Source organism: Bombus affinis, chromosome 2 (genome assembly GCF_024516045.1).
Source record: "Bombus affinis isolate iyBomAffi1 chromosome 2, iyBomAffi1.2, whole genome shotgun sequence".
In the NCBI taxonomy this organism is placed as follows: domain Eukaryota; kingdom Metazoa; phylum Arthropoda; class Insecta; order Hymenoptera; family Apidae; genus Bombus; species Bombus affinis.
Genome location: NC_066345.1, coordinates 3,401,420 through 3,416,998, shown reverse-complemented (window position 1 = coordinate 3,416,998; position 15,579 = coordinate 3,401,420). Strand labels below are relative to the sequence as shown.

The following is a 15,579-nucleotide window of genomic DNA, read 5'->3' as shown; positions in this document are numbered from 1 at the left end:
TTTAGGAGGAATAAAATGCAGGTTGAATATAAGATAAGAATGGATGCTGTAACCTGTAACTGTAAGATAAGAATCGAGCGTAAAATTGAATGTGTGGTTGATCGTTGAACGTAACGAATCTACGAAAGTCGATGACATCAGCATTCGCCGTCACATCTCTCCCTAAGTTACTTTTTTTGTCAGGATGACACATGTAAATGTCTGAATTCAATCGACATCAGTTATTCATTCCAGAATAAATAATATAATTTTAACATTTACATAATAGTATAAGTACTTTTTCACTTTTAACTCCTAAAAATTGTTAAATAATCTTATAAAGCCGTTATATTGAATGATCAGTGGTAAATTATATATTACATATCTTGCTTCACGTGTCTTACAAAAATTTATCTCGTGAAAGCAATTGTTCACTATTTCTAAATTATGATAGGTAATAGTATATTATCCATATACCACTAATGTATTTTATCTATAGAAAGTAGTAAATATGTAAGTACTTAATAAATAGTTTAATATTGACTATTGATTAAATACAGAGCGTATTTCACACCGAAGCAACTACAGAAGCTTTTAGATATTTGCAGATACATGTAGCTCAATTTCATATACGAAGAAGAGGCATCATGTACGGTTAAAAGAATTATATAGCGCAATAAACAACCAGTCATCCTACCTTTTTATACAATTTTATCCACGTCAGATCGCCCTTATTGTCGGTATACTGGAGTCCGAAAAACCACACCTCACGCAACCCGATCGTTTTCACAACTTGGTCAAAGAGTTGCTTCCCGGTAGTCGTCTGCTGGATCGCGAACTCCAGTTCGGCGTCCATTGTCGTCACCCTGACATTCATCTTTACATATAAAATAAGAAACAAGAATCAAAAATAGGAAATTCATTGAAATAAATTGAGACGTCACCCGGTAGAGAAAAGGACGCCACTTCTAACCCTTTTCATACATGTGTATATAATCTCAGATCCTTCTCTCAAAAAAGAAGAAATAATTTATGAACACATGAAATATTACAATACTAACCTATATCCTTCTGCTTTTGAAGATATCGCTAAAGAAATAATTTGAAAGGGACAAAATAGCTTACAGATGAACGCTTACCATTTTAGCACCGGCAACCATGGCTGTGAACTGCGATGATACGAGAACGTAAACGCGAATTCAACTGAGATCCGTTAAAACGACCAAAATTGATAAGAGACTGAGTATTGTGGCACCGAACGTGAATAATCTCAACAATACAACACTGGAAATTTGTAGATGTATTGGTCGAGACAAATGAACACTCGATACCACAAGATTTAACCGTCTGTCTGTCGAACTGTCGACTTATGCCGGTCTCAAAATCTTAAGTCTCAAGTCATACAATGGGCTACTATGCTATGGGGCAAGTGCAGCCGGCAGCGTCTTTCCCCCCACTCCTTCCCTTTATAAGCTATGCATTGTTGTCCTTCTCTTTCCGAAACATAGCCAGAGCTCGTAAGAGCAAGAAAGAAGAACGAATGTGATCACGTGAGGAACCCGATGCGCATAGCCAGAGCCAATCAGCGTTTAGTTAAAATACCGGGTGTACAGAAGGAAGTAATTTTTCGAGAACGGTTTACGTTTACCGACATAATCAGTCTTCTTTAAAATGAAACGTTCTAAAATAATCGAAACAACTTTTGTGTAATAGTTACTTATATTGTGTCCTAATTATTTCTTCTTGTAAAATAGTTTTATCGCCGTAACTCGTTAAATAATAATTTCTTTGTCCAAAAATACCATAATGGAAGCATACCGTCATCACAATTTGAAAGGTACGTATGAAACTTTTGTTGTTTTTTTTATTCTCTAAAATTATTCAAGACTAATACGAAATATGTTAAGGAATGAAGATTAGAGACTTATTAAAAGTTATTAAAATTATCAATAATATCAACAGGAATAACTTTATTAATCTATCATATAACTTGAAGCTTGTTAACTACTGTACTATAGTTATGTTAATTATTATAATACTGTTTCATCTAGAATACTACTATATTGTATGTAAGAAAAATATGTTCATTATCATTAACTTTTAATAATGTCTTTTTATTGCTAGAGACTGTACAAGATTATACTACACATTTTTACCAATATAAAATTTAAAGTAAAGCTAATTTTAAAGAATATACTTTTTTTATAAAATATACCTACCGTTTTCGGCATTTTGGTAGCTTCCTTTGGTCGTCTTCCCGTGTCAAACAATGAAAATATCAATCTGTAACAAAAATGAATTATAATTAATAAAACATTATGTTATTAATAAATTCTGTAATATCTGTATACATTGAATACTATAATACACAGAAAATGAAAAAATGGAAATAAAACTTTCTCAAAATATTATAAACTATCCAGAAATGTTATGCTTAACAAGAATTCGCGAATATTATTAATATTTTTTAAATATTACTTTCAATGAGTTAGTACTTTTTCAATAATACGTTGTAATATATTCCACAATCCTATAAAAAATGCGAAAAGATATTTAAGAAATATTTAATAATATTGTAATACTAACTAACAATAATTAATGATAATAGAAAAAAGCAACATCATTGCTAATTAATATTATTCTGTAGTGACGGATCAATTTGAAATTACTGCAAGATCATTGTTAAAAAAAAACAGAAGTACATGTACATAGCATGTTCATAGTCGAGAACTGCATACAAGTCTCCATATTGGAAGAAGAGACAGGTTATAATGTAAATCCGCGTGACCGACATCCGTCCGCAATAAGGAGTAAGGAGTGCCTGCGCACTGTGTCTAGCATTCCCCTTTTATCTAGGACCACTACGTCCATTGAACCGTTGGTATCTTCTAACTTTTTGTCAATGGCGGTAAAAAAGCTCAGCGAGACGTATCCGTCCAACTTTTCACGTAGCATGGAGATAGAAAGTATCTATTAATAAAGTCTCCATTTCCGACTACATACTGCGTCCGAAGTCCAAAATACTCGTCGCAAAATCTCTGTGTTTACGTGAATGGCTAAAGCATGTTTTACGCTGCGTAAATTTCAAATTTTTATTTCGATTTATGGCACAATTTCACGAAAAACGCTCAAATATACATGACACGTTTTAAACCTGAAATGTACTAGAAGATAAAAACAAATTTTTCAAATAACGTAAATACATACAGAAGGCGTTACACGTTAGAAATTTCCACATAATCAAAGGAATGTTATGATGAAAAGGGATTCATGTTTCGAAATCTCTTCCAAGGTCACTCATTGACGCCAAATACATACATACCATTTCAACGGTAATTTACATATCGATTATATACCTTTATTATATAAATAGTACACGTTTTGCTATAACTTGCGTAAAATCGAATATATATATATATATATTATCATTATTATAATGTACACACGTTAAACTATTTCGGGTATTTTAATTACCGAAATATTCAATAAAAGAAAAAGATTATGGAAAAAGACGAAAGACCTTCATTATGCATACACAGTAGGTATATAGTATATAGTATATAGCGTGAAATATTGTAAGCTAATTGCTGAGATTGACTAGAAATGCGTAGGATTAACAGAAATGTAAGCTTGTAATCCTGTCATTCTGTCTCTGTCGTCTCGTTTTGCTTTAAAGGAAAAAACGATTGCTAAACAGTTCACGAGAGACCGGGCATTTCACATTACATTTATAGTATCATTCGTGTCTGGATAGCTGTAACATTAAATTATCTCAACATTTTATTCTAGATATATAACGATTAATTATTTATCTACATTTACAGAATCTTTATTTTCATTGATGTGTTTACTGCATGGCCCTTTGTACGAAAAAGATATTGGAATGTAGCATGTCACCTTCGATGACTAAAATTATGAAGCAAATATATTTATAAATCTATTGTATGAATAAAACACATAAAATCAAAATGTCAATGGAAAAAAAGAATGTATTCTCATTGGAAATTTCTTAAGGGTATTATGGTATTATGAGATGACATTATAACTTAAAGAAATAACCTGTATCTAGGTTAGTAATAGCAAGGTAGTTCTCAAGGAAAAAATAGGAACTAGGAAATAGGAAATTTGATAAAAACGTCTAACAATATTGAAACGAGTAATATTTCGAAGATAGTTAAAAAAATATTTGTTCTAAGATTTATACATATAAAATGTGTAATTGCTTAATACCGAGTTCCAATTCAATATGTACAACTTACATTATTGTAATTATAAGATATAAATTCTATGACACATGTGCCACACATTCACAGTAGGCCGGTGGCACTTGCACTTGCACTATATCCGCTAGAGAAAACGACAGGAAATTGTATGATCCACACCCAAAAATCCCGTCACGTTCGGACAATACTGACACCTCACTGATAATATGGCTGCCGCCTGCCCACCCGCTCGCACAATTTTCTTCGGGAGAAGGGATAAATCATGAACTACGTATATAAGATAGATGAAATAGTCTACCATAAAATTGTAAAGTGCGTTTAAAGATGGAGCCAACAAATATATTCAATTTTTTTAAACTTATTTTCTTCTAAACTTCTTTATTATTTTTTCATATATGATATTTATTTTTATTTCTATCTTTTATTCAATTACTTATAATTGGATATATTGTAATTTTCAGCTTTACTTTCCAGCATTTTTGTTTTATTAAAATTCACTCCAATGTAGAGTACCATCAGAGAAGTGCCATGGTAATCTGTAAAATTAGATTATAACATTATATGTACGTATGTAAATGTTATAAAATACATAGTGTGCTGAAAAATTGTATAACAAATATCAGAACTTGTTGTATATCAGAATTGTATATCAGGCAGATACTTTTATATAAGTTTCGTTATTATTTTATAGATCTCAAGTTTTGTTTTGGATCTGTATGTTTAATCTTGTTATTATCGAGATTGTGATCTTGTAGTAACGAAAGTTCATAGCAAGAAAAGGTTTTCTACACTATAAGTAAATTGTAATCGTGATTGTAATATATGTACATACAGAAGATTTTGTCTTTTTTCTAATACCTATATTTAAGTACGCAAATAGACTCTATTTAGGAGAAATGTAAGTAACGGTAAAATTACGATACAAATATGTATTTTATTATAAAAATAAATTCTTATCGACATATAAGTGAAATTTGCTGCGTTTCAGTTTCTTGTACATTCCTTCATTCTTAATTTGTTACTTCTTGACTCGTTAAATATTATCACATACTAAACTACCAAATTTCTTCCGTTTCTCTTAACCTAACTTGATAAAATTCTACTTATGACAGGACAAACAGGTATAATAAAAATTCGTTACATGACATTGTGTTCAGTGTAATAATATCTGCATAGTCATCCTTAATGTAAATTAAATTATTTTTAATTTGTTTAGCAATAGTAGACTGAAATATTTGCTTGAATTTAATTTTACATATTATTCAATTTTTTCATGCTCTGTATCCTAAATTATAAATTTAAATAACGATATAACTAGTCAGTGTATGACTTTTTTTTATATCAAAACAATTTTATTATTAATAAATTGTATTTCAAAGTCTTAAATATAAGAGAATTATAAAGAATGTTATTTTTAGGCCATACCACAAGTTTTTCATAAATAGCATGTCCCATCCACACTTCTGATGCTTTCAGTATGAGAGAAATAGAAAAATATGGTTAGTTATTGATACATGTTTTCATTAAAAAATTATTATAAATATTAATTATTATTTTTACTACTTTAATGTATAATATTATAAAAGTATGTACATATATATAGGCATGTATATTATTTATTTGAAATCTATCAAGTTAAGTTTCAGTCATTCCCTTCGTAACTAACCCTTAAGCTAATAATATATAACTAAATAAAATAAACCAAACCATAGCATATATTGTAAATAATTTCATTTTTTTTATATTAGGTATCATTTGATTAAATCATAATTGTAGATTTATTTAGTTTCAATTTACTTATTGCTTGTATTTCATATATATAATTTCTAATATATTATCATGGAGTTCTTAACAACTGTAGTATTAAGAAATTAGTTCAATAAAAGCACATTAACAATTGAATGATTCTACTATAATGTTATATTTGGTTGTGATATATATTGAATTTTAAAAAGGACATATGTAAATAATTAACTGTCTAATTATTCATATTATAAAGAAATACATACAGACTTCGAATAAATACAAGATTACTATATTATGTTATTATTTGTGCAGGCAAATTGGAATAAAAAACGACGTTTGGCCTGTGAGCCTGTTATAGAAGTGCAAAAATCTCTACTTAAAAAGGAAGATATGTTTTGTTGGGGTAATACTAGACATGGAGAATTAGGTTTAGGTGGTATAGAGGATGAAATTATTTTAGTTCCATGTGAAGTTGATTTTAAAAAAGCTTCAGAAATTCAGCAAAGTAAGCTCATTTATAATCACATGTTCATGCATACATGTATTTATGTATATAGATTTTCATTTAATTGTTTATACCTTTAAAAAATTTCTTTCTGTAGTTGCTTGTGGTGAAAATTATACAGTGGTTATTACTCATGATGGCAAAATATATTCATGTGGAAATAATGACTATGGACAACTTGGTCATGAACAAGGAAGGAAAAGATTACGTAAGTATGTTAATAGATAACATAAATTAGTAAATTAGATTTATATGAGATTAAATATCCAATTTTATATTTAGAATTAATACTTGGATTAGATGCATTTGTATTTAAAAAAGCAGCTTGTGGAGCATATCATACCATAGCAGTAAACGAATGGGGTCAATTGTTTAGTTGGGGATCTAATTCAGAAGGTCAACTAGGTAATGATATTTATTATTATAAACATTATATTTTAAAGTTTCCAATTACTATTCTTTTAAGAATTTACATTTTATCTTTATTATAGGTTTAAATTCTAAAAATTTTATGGAATGTTCACCACGTATGGTAAAGACTCTAGGTACAAGTATTATAGTACAAATAGCTTGTGGTATGAAACATGCTCTTGCATTAACAAATAATGGAGAATTATACAGCTGGGGTTCTAATAGTGAAGGGCAACTTGGTTTAGGTGTTGATATTAGATATGAAATGAAACCTAAACTTATCAATACTTTAGCTGGTGTTCCTATTGCTTTTATTGCCTGTGGAGGATATCATAGCATAGCTATATCAAAATCAGGTATTATAATAAGAGTTACAGAATAAATTATTTTCATAACTAGAGAAATAACTAAATTTTTCTGTAGGAGCTATATTTGGATGGGGGAAAAATACATTTGGGCAGTTAGGGCTAAATGATACACAAAATAGAAATTTACCATATCAATTGCAAACATTACGAAATGCAAAAGTATGTTATGCAGCTTGCGGAGAAGAATTTTCTGTATTTTTGACAGTTGTAAGTATTTTTATTTGTACATTAAATGGCTTTATCAATAATGTTATGTAAAACTTATATTAGGATGGTGGAGTATTTACATGTGGTGCAGGAATGTATGGTCAATTAGGACATGGGAGTAATAATAATGAAATTTTACCTCGTCAAGTTATGGAACTTATGGGTAGTACAGTTACACAGGTATATTACACAAAATATAGATTGGTGCATCATTTGTTTATTAACGTGTGTTTATGCTATATTAAATATTTTATTTTGAGATCTCATGTGGCAAAAGACATACCTTGGCATTGGTACCATCACAAGGTAGAGTTTATGCATGGGGCTTGGGTGGTGCAGGCCAGTTAGGTAACAATTCTACTCGAAGCACAACAACTCCACAAGTAGTACGTGGTCCATGGGTTGCACCAAATGGCTCTTCGATGATGGACTTCGATAAGCAATTCAGTTCTTGTACAGTTGGCTATGTCGTTAAACATATTTTCACTGGTGGAGATCATTGTTTTGCTACAGTAGTTACACAAAATGTAGATATTCTTTAATTACTATTCTTATTATGTACTCATACAACTTAATAATAATATTTATGTTATTATATAAATATAAATATCATGTGTTTAATTGTTTTCAGGATAATATAAAACCAGATGACTGTAGAACATTGGAAAGCTCCTCTCAAATTCTTACAATAACTGAAGAACAATTAATGACATGTCAACGAGTTCCACCAAATTCATCTGTTGATCATGAACTTATGACGTGAGTAGAAAAGTTAGTACCTAGGGCTGTTATAGAAGGAAATAATATAACGAATTTTTTACTAGCTATCTAAAAGAAATCTAAAAAAGTTAAAATTCATTCTTTTTACAATTGACAATTCATCACATCTTGCTTCTTTTATAAACAATTAATAATGACATTCATACAATTTTTTGAATTAATATACTTATAGATATTTAGAAACGGTATTTAAAAGTCTATCCTGTGTAAATGGATCATTCTTATTTAAAAACGATGCTCGTTATGGATGTTCAAGTAAGCATCATGGAGTGGATCTTGATCAAGCAACTAAATTATTCGGAATTATTAGAGAATTGGATAATAGCACAATTCAAGAAGTAGTATGTAAAAAAAAATAAATTTTACGAACTTTAGATATTATCATACATAAAATTACAATAAATATATTATTTTTTCTTTAGATATTTACTTGTATATCAGAAAGTTTGATTCCTTCCTTTGTTAACTTACCACCTAAAATAATTTCTCCAGAATTTTTAAGAATCTATTTAATATTACCTCTGTATCATGGTTTCGTAAATCCACTTAATTGTAATTTATTACATAAGCCATTCTGCAAAGCTATTTTAGAATCACGTCCAGAAGTTCTTGAAATTGTTAAAAATTGGTGGCTTGAAGCACCGTCTCATTATTTTGAGAGATTAGTTAGAGTTCATAAGTCAGTTGTTCTGCATTATGTAAAACAATCTAACCCAAATAAGGTAATACTCATGAATACTTATTTTATCATTTAAAGAAATATATAATATGTTTACAATTTTATATATTTTGAATATTTTTATATAGGGTATATTATGGGATGCAACGTTGCAAGATATATTAGATTCTTTAGGCTTGCTACATAAATTGAACAATGAAGATTCTGAAGGCAATAAAGTACCTTATTCTACATTTCATTTGCCAGAATTAGTAGAGCTTATAGACATAAGGGCCGATTACATAAAGTGGATTTCAGAAAAAGAATCTTTTTCAGTACGTTATGTAATATAATGGCTGTTTGATTTATTAAACTTTTTAAAAGCTATTAAAAATGTAAATTAAACATTTACATTTTTAATTAAATCTTTTTCAGCATCGGAAGGTGTTTTGTCATTATCCATTCCTTCTTGACGCAAATGCTAAAATTATATTGCTTGAAACGGACCAAGCTATTCAGGTAAAGCATGAACTTGTATTATATACATATAAGTACGTTTATATATTTTCTATAGTATATTTGTCATATATTATATTATATTATATTATATTATATTATATTATATTATATTATATTGTATTATATTATATCATATTATATTATATTATATTATATTATATTATGTTATATTATATTATGTTTGTATATATATGTTATGTTAGATGCAATCAGCAATGAATGAGGCAGCAACCCGAGCTGTAATGAATCAAATATTTCTTGATCCATTTTCTGTAGACCCACGACATCATAATCAGTTTATAATATTAAACGTTTCACGGGAAAATATAGTTGCTGATACTTTACGAGAATTGGCACAATATAACTCTAGTGACTTAAAAAAGCCTCTTCGAGTGAGTATTATAATTATACTTTAAATATTTTATTTATAAGAGACTAGCTGTCCGCCCACAGGTTTGACCGCACAGCATTTGAATTTATGTTTATTACCCTTTTGTTTAAACACTCGTATTATATTTAAGAGTTGCATTTCAAAAATCGCTCAAACACTGTCTCTTTATTTTTAATGAGAAATTTATATGCGGAATTTCATTTTTCGAACTCTAGTGGACATAGAAATACGGTTATCACGTAAAAAAAAGTTTTTTCTCATTTTTACCCCTTCAATATTGATATTTCCAAAAATACTTTCATATCCCATGTCTTCGTTATAAAAACAGTATATTGTCTAAATTTCACGTTTTTAGGTACAGTTGTTTGGGCTGGGTGTTGATGAGTAGATCAGTCATTTTTGTATTATATGTATAATGCAAATTTATATATATTTATATTTATGTATAGATAGATAATTGAAATGCATTATTTTATAAAGGTAAAATTTCATGGCGAGGAAGCAGAAGATGCAGGTGGAGTTAGAAAGGAGTTTTTTATGTTATTACTAAGAGAAATTCTAGATCCCAAATATGGCATGTTCAAACAATATGAAGAAACTAGAGTTATTTGGTTCAGTGAAGATTCATTTGAGGATGAAAACATGTATTTTTTAATTGGAATCCTTTGTGGACTAGTTATTTATAATTTTATAATTATTGATTTACCATTTCCATTAGCTCTATATAAGAAATTGTTACATGAACCAGTTGCCTTAAATGATATCAAAGATATGTCACCAGTTTTTGCCAAGTAAATTGCGCATTATATATATTTTTTGAACAGATATATTATTATACAATGCAAAATAGTATACAATGTTCAATAATCGTTTAGGAGTATGCAAAATATACTTGATTACGAAGAAGCAGATTTTGAAGAAGTCTTTGGTTTACACTTCGAAGTGGTCAGGGAAGTGTTTGGAGAAAAAAAGATATATGAACTTACACCAAATGGTAGTAAAGTTCCTGTTACATTGAAAAATAAGTATGCACATATCTTTTAAAATCGCTTTTTGGCATTTTTATTTTAAACTTTGTATTTTGACATAATTATTTTTACAGGAAACAATTTGTTGACTTATATGTAGATTATACATTAAACACATCTGTGGAACCTCATTTTAATGCTTTTTATAAAGGTTTTCATAAAGTTTGTGGCGGTCGTGTATTGGAATTATTTCACAGTTACGAACTTATGGCCGTTGTAGTAGGAAATGAAGATTACGATTGGGAGGAATTAGAAAGGAATGCAAGTTATAAAGAAGGATATACAAAAGATGACCCTACGATTGTGCTATTTTGGCAAGTGTTTCGCGAACTTACATTAGAGGAAAAGAAAAAGTTTTTGTTATTTTTAACAGGAAGTGATAGAATACCTATACAAGGCATGAGAGCGATTAGGGTAAGTCGGTTAAAATTTATTTTGATAGTATTATAGCCTTTAGTGCAATCTATATTTTTCTATTTTACAATATTTTAACATCTTTTTATTTTAGATTACGATACAACCAATGAATGATGAACGTTTACTACCCGTTGCTCATACATGTTTCAATTTACTTGATCTACCACGATATCAAACCCGAGAAAGGTTACGATATAAACTATTACAAGCAATTCAGCAAACCCATGGCTTTTCTTTAGTATAAATTTACTTACTTTAATCATGCGATACGTGCATAATATTCTATCGGCTATAAATCTAAGTATTCAATTACATTAAAAAGTGAAAGCTACATTATTCTGTATTTTTTAGAGGCTATATATTTGAGTATCGAATAAGATATTTACATCATTGTTGTTCTATTTTTCTACAATTTATTTATCTATGTTGTCTAGTCGAATATTGAAAGAATTGTACATATAAAATTCAAATCATCAGTACAACATACAGTAATTCAGAGGGAGAATGCAAAAATTGTATTATGCACGTTATTCTGATAGATTATTATTTATAACTTTAAACTTTAATTTTATAATTTCATTAATGATTTATTTAAAAGAACAAAACTTGTACTTTTTAAATTACTACATTACATTTGGATCCCAAAAGAGAGAAAACTCAGGGAAAATTATTAATAAATAAATCAAAGATAATGATTGTTAATGTATTAATCTTTGAAGAACTATTACATATTATACGATTAAGTTATTTTAATACGTTAATTAGTTGACAAAAAATAAATCGGTACTTGGATAGGTACCAATGATCATTGACATTTATTTAAGTAATTTATTTGCTTTTTTTTTAATAACAAGATAATAAATAGAAATGTGATTCATTCTAGAATTGGAAATTATTCTATAAATCATATGAGACAATTTATACATAATGTTAATAAATAAACATATTTTGTATGATTATTCATAAAGAAAACTATTGCGTTATATTCAAATTGTATCGTGAAATAAATGTTTTTAAAAAGACAAAAGTTTAATAGTTAAATCTGTAAATATCTTTTATTTATACACATCAATATATTACATTATTAAAAAGTTTCGTTATTTAGTCAATAGACACATGGTCAATTTTTTTTAACTTTTTCGATATTCGATATTAATGATTTATTCATAAAAATTTGTCGTATTTTATTCGATGTTTATTCGAACGTAGATATTCGTTAGTCTGCATTAATCGACATTTTTCATTATGGTAGCAATATTTCATCGGAACACATATTTGAATTAATTGTGATTCTTTCACGAGATATACGTTGTTCCGTCAAAAACATTAACTTTCACTTGTATGTCGATATTTATTTATATTTATTATGTAAAAAGGATATGTTTTTAAAGCTAAACTATTATTTTAATTTTTACGCGCAAATGAGAGTCGCAGCGAGAAAAAACAAGTGTTGCATCAGTCTCAATATATACAAAAATATTTATGTTAAAATTCAAAATGCGAACAGGAAGCGTTTCAAGAACCTGGAAAAAGTAACTTGTGTATCTCGTGAAAGTACTAATTTGGACTAAGAACTGGAAGAGCGCAACACGCATTTTATCATGCGTGTACAGTCCTAAGTCCTATATACATATTATATATATATATATATATAAAGAAATTTGAACCGAAATATATACGTTAACGTGCTTTCCGTTTATAATTTCAAAATTTGTAGTATTTCAGGTTTTCAAATATTTGATCTCAAAATTGCGGTTTTTACAAATGTCGTGAAAAATCGAGCTCAGGTTGACATTACGAGAAAAGTAAATATCTCTTGGATAAATTTGCTAATTATGATAAGAAGGGGTGAAGTATTGAGTGCCTGGCGGAGCTCGATAACCAGGATAGGTACTGTTCAAAGCATGTTGAGCGAAAAATCCGCTATAGTCCTTGTGCACTCTGCGAGGTCTAACAGCAGGACCTTTCGCTAATTCCATCCTAGCTCTGTTTTCGGCTTCCGTTTGAGCTCTCACCGATGCAGGCGGCCACTTCAAGTCTCCCCTCATGTTTCCGCTTACTGGAGCCTTTGTCGCGGCAGGTTGTGCTTGGTAAACTGGCGCTGGTGCCTAAAATAATATTTTGTTATTTATAAATATCAGGATACAGCTTAGACCATTAATGCTATAATTTCTAATCTACGTTATATACGAGGCTACATACGTGGATTACATGATTTGGATGATATGTTTTTTAAGCTGAGGACAGCATTTAATATAGTCGATAATAATGCTTTTAACTTTTAATGTATCTAAAGTATAGTAAATAAACACATTTAAAATGTTTATGCGTGAGAACTGTGTTTGCGTTACCTCTTGTGGACATATCTCTACCAAAGAATGTGAAAATCTTCTTTTAGATGAGGGCCTTCTCATAAACAATGTTTTCAGTTTTATCATTAGGCGCTAATAGGCAAAGACTGTAGCTAGAATTCACGTGTGAATATGTTACGTATAATTGACTATGCAAGTACGGATTCCGCAGATCAATGTCAGCTACTTTCAGAGTTTAACTTTGCGATTGTAGTTAAGTCCCTCATTGCAAAGCAAACTCCGATAGAAAGTTGGGACGTTTAAATCGTAACCATAAATCTGAGGGGATTATAGGTATTCTAGGAATAACGACTTTTTCGCCTGCGCCACACCAATCAATAATAAAAGTGCAATTCAAAGTAAATAGTTGCCTCAATGACATAATCTCTTAAAATATTAACTTGTAAATGGGTATCATCACATAATTTTGGAGGATTAATGTCTCGTAATAACATTATCGGTGTACCTATTTTTAAAGTAAGTGCACGTGAAGGTAAACCTGGTAGGTTTATGGCATTAAGGAATTATACTGGGAAGTTAATCACATCTTACTCATTTACAACCATGTCAACAGACAGGTAATAGTGACCAATTTGGTCAGTATCTCCAACTTTTTCAACCTTTAATATATTAGAAAAAGTGTTCTCCCGCTCGGCCTTAGCTTTCAAGTTGGATTGGATTAGTGGCAGTCGCCCTGCGAGGGCCAATCAGCATTTCACTACTTAATCACTTCAAAGAATAAATTCATTGGATGTCAGTAAGGTGAAACAGTAAAGTACTGGATTAATGCTACTGTTAATACAACCCAGTTTTGCTTGTTGAGAAATTTTTTAGATTAGGGTTAGATTTAACTCTAGCGAGCAAATTGCGGAATAAAAATCTTCTAGATTGAGGTTAGGCTTAGATTTAATTCGAAAGTGAAATTAAAAGTACATACGTACAACTGTTTATAACACTTTTCTTGTGATATTTTGCTTATTTAGATAGCCCGTCTTAGCATATCAAAGCTTCAAAAAATCAGAGATATTGACCAAATTGCTCACTATTATTACAGACATGTATGTCCATGAAAGCGATTCAAACTGGCCAAGGATCATTCCGTTAATGCTTCCGATCGTTTCATTTTTCGAAGTTAATGTATCTTGTTTTTGGAACCGTATAAGTCGTTTATTTAAGATAAGGTGAATCTCTGGATGAATTAAAAAAGATTTCTCCCATAATCTAAAAATTATCGAGTGTTGGAAGAGTTAAAGCATTTACAAATTGATGTCTTTGAAACAAATGTAAATTCTTTTATCAAAAAGCAATTTTGATCATTTTTCTAAGATAATTTGCTGGATTACATCAGCGCAACGTGCAGAAATGAACTCTATCTTGAGAATTTTACGTACAATTAAATAACGTATTTACGACCTAAATAATTTTTCAAAATTGCGAATGAAAGAGATAGAAAAATTTGCGCACATAATTCATGTCTGTTGTACATACAAGATTCGAAATATTTGAAACATTTGTCATATTTATTAGAACTATTTTTTCGCAAGTGAATTATAACGGAGGAACCGACGACTGTAAACTTTAAACGATAAACGATAAACGATTCCTCGAAAATCGTGAGAGTAGCACATATTTCAGGATTGAACTCATGCCAGGCGTTCTGTATTATTTCATACTAGTTCCGGAAATTATAGCGTTATAACTAGGATGTATCTAATATAAGGAACGTGCGTGGATGGAATACCCAATTTTATTTTGTTCTTTTTTTCTCTTTCTTTCGTTTCTTTCTTTATTTTATTTTATTTACTTTCGTTATTCGAAATGAAAAATCTCTATTTCACATACATATATCTAAGTTTTAAATACCCACGCGTATAAATATATCATACATGGTAACAAAATACATGGGAGACAAATTTTAAGGTGACTACTTTTCTGATAGATTATCGCACTATATTATAGATGCTACATAATCAATAGTTCGAAGTTGTCCTTGCTA

At 29.5% G+C, this 15,579-nt stretch overlaps 3 protein-coding genes across 18 annotated transcripts in view; 1 reads left to right on the top strand and 2 right to left on the bottom strand.

Annotated features, from left to right (window-relative positions):
- Positions 1–3,278, bottom strand: part of LOC126929006 (moesin/ezrin/radixin homolog 1) — a 41,876-nt gene extending 38,598 nt beyond the window's left edge. For 3 of the 5 annotated variants that reach the window (XM_050744964.1, XM_050744966.1, XM_050744965.1), the window contains exon 1: positions 677–812. Coding sequence is in view for 2 of the 5 variants with exons in the window: in XM_050744962.1 (XP_050600919.1) it covers positions 677–856; positions 2,199–2,262; positions 2,688–2,773 (330 nt within the window). In the remaining 3 variants the exon portion in view is untranslated. Of the gene's footprint in view, positions 1–676; positions 857–1,118; positions 1,374–2,198; positions 2,263–2,687 lie in introns of those variants that run through there. The other 2 variants (XM_050744962.1, XM_050744963.1) reach the window with 2 other exon arrangements.
- A 2,476-nt stretch (positions 3,279–5,754) lies between these two features.
- On the top strand, positions 5,755–12,273 carry LOC126928999 (probable E3 ubiquitin-protein ligase HERC4). Its single transcript, XM_050744948.1, has 18 exons — positions 5,755–5,787; positions 6,261–6,453; positions 6,551–6,661; positions 6,736–6,858; positions 6,945–7,220; positions 7,288–7,439; positions 7,503–7,619; positions 7,700–7,966; positions 8,071–8,198; positions 8,392–8,560; positions 8,642–8,941; positions 9,027–9,212; positions 9,313–9,396; positions 9,600–9,788; positions 10,268–10,578; positions 10,663–10,812; positions 10,890–11,229; positions 11,324–12,273. Exons 1-18 carry the CDS (start codon positions 5,770–5,772, stop codon positions 11,474–11,476), a joined length of 3,267 nt encoding a protein of 1,088 aa, XP_050600905.1. The 5' UTR covers positions 5,755–5,769; the 3' UTR covers positions 11,477–12,273.
- Positions 12,269–15,579, bottom strand: part of LOC126913791 (probable serine/threonine-protein kinase samkC) — a 25,605-nt gene continuing 22,294 nt past the window's right edge. For all 12 annotated transcript variants that reach the window (XM_050717048.1, XM_050717053.1, XM_050717047.1 and 9 more), the window contains one exon: positions 12,269–13,340. In XM_050717048.1, the coding sequence (XP_050573005.1) occupies positions 13,062–13,340 (279 nt within the window). In that variant the 3' untranslated portion in view covers positions 12,269–13,061. The remainder of the gene's footprint in view (positions 13,341–15,579) is intronic.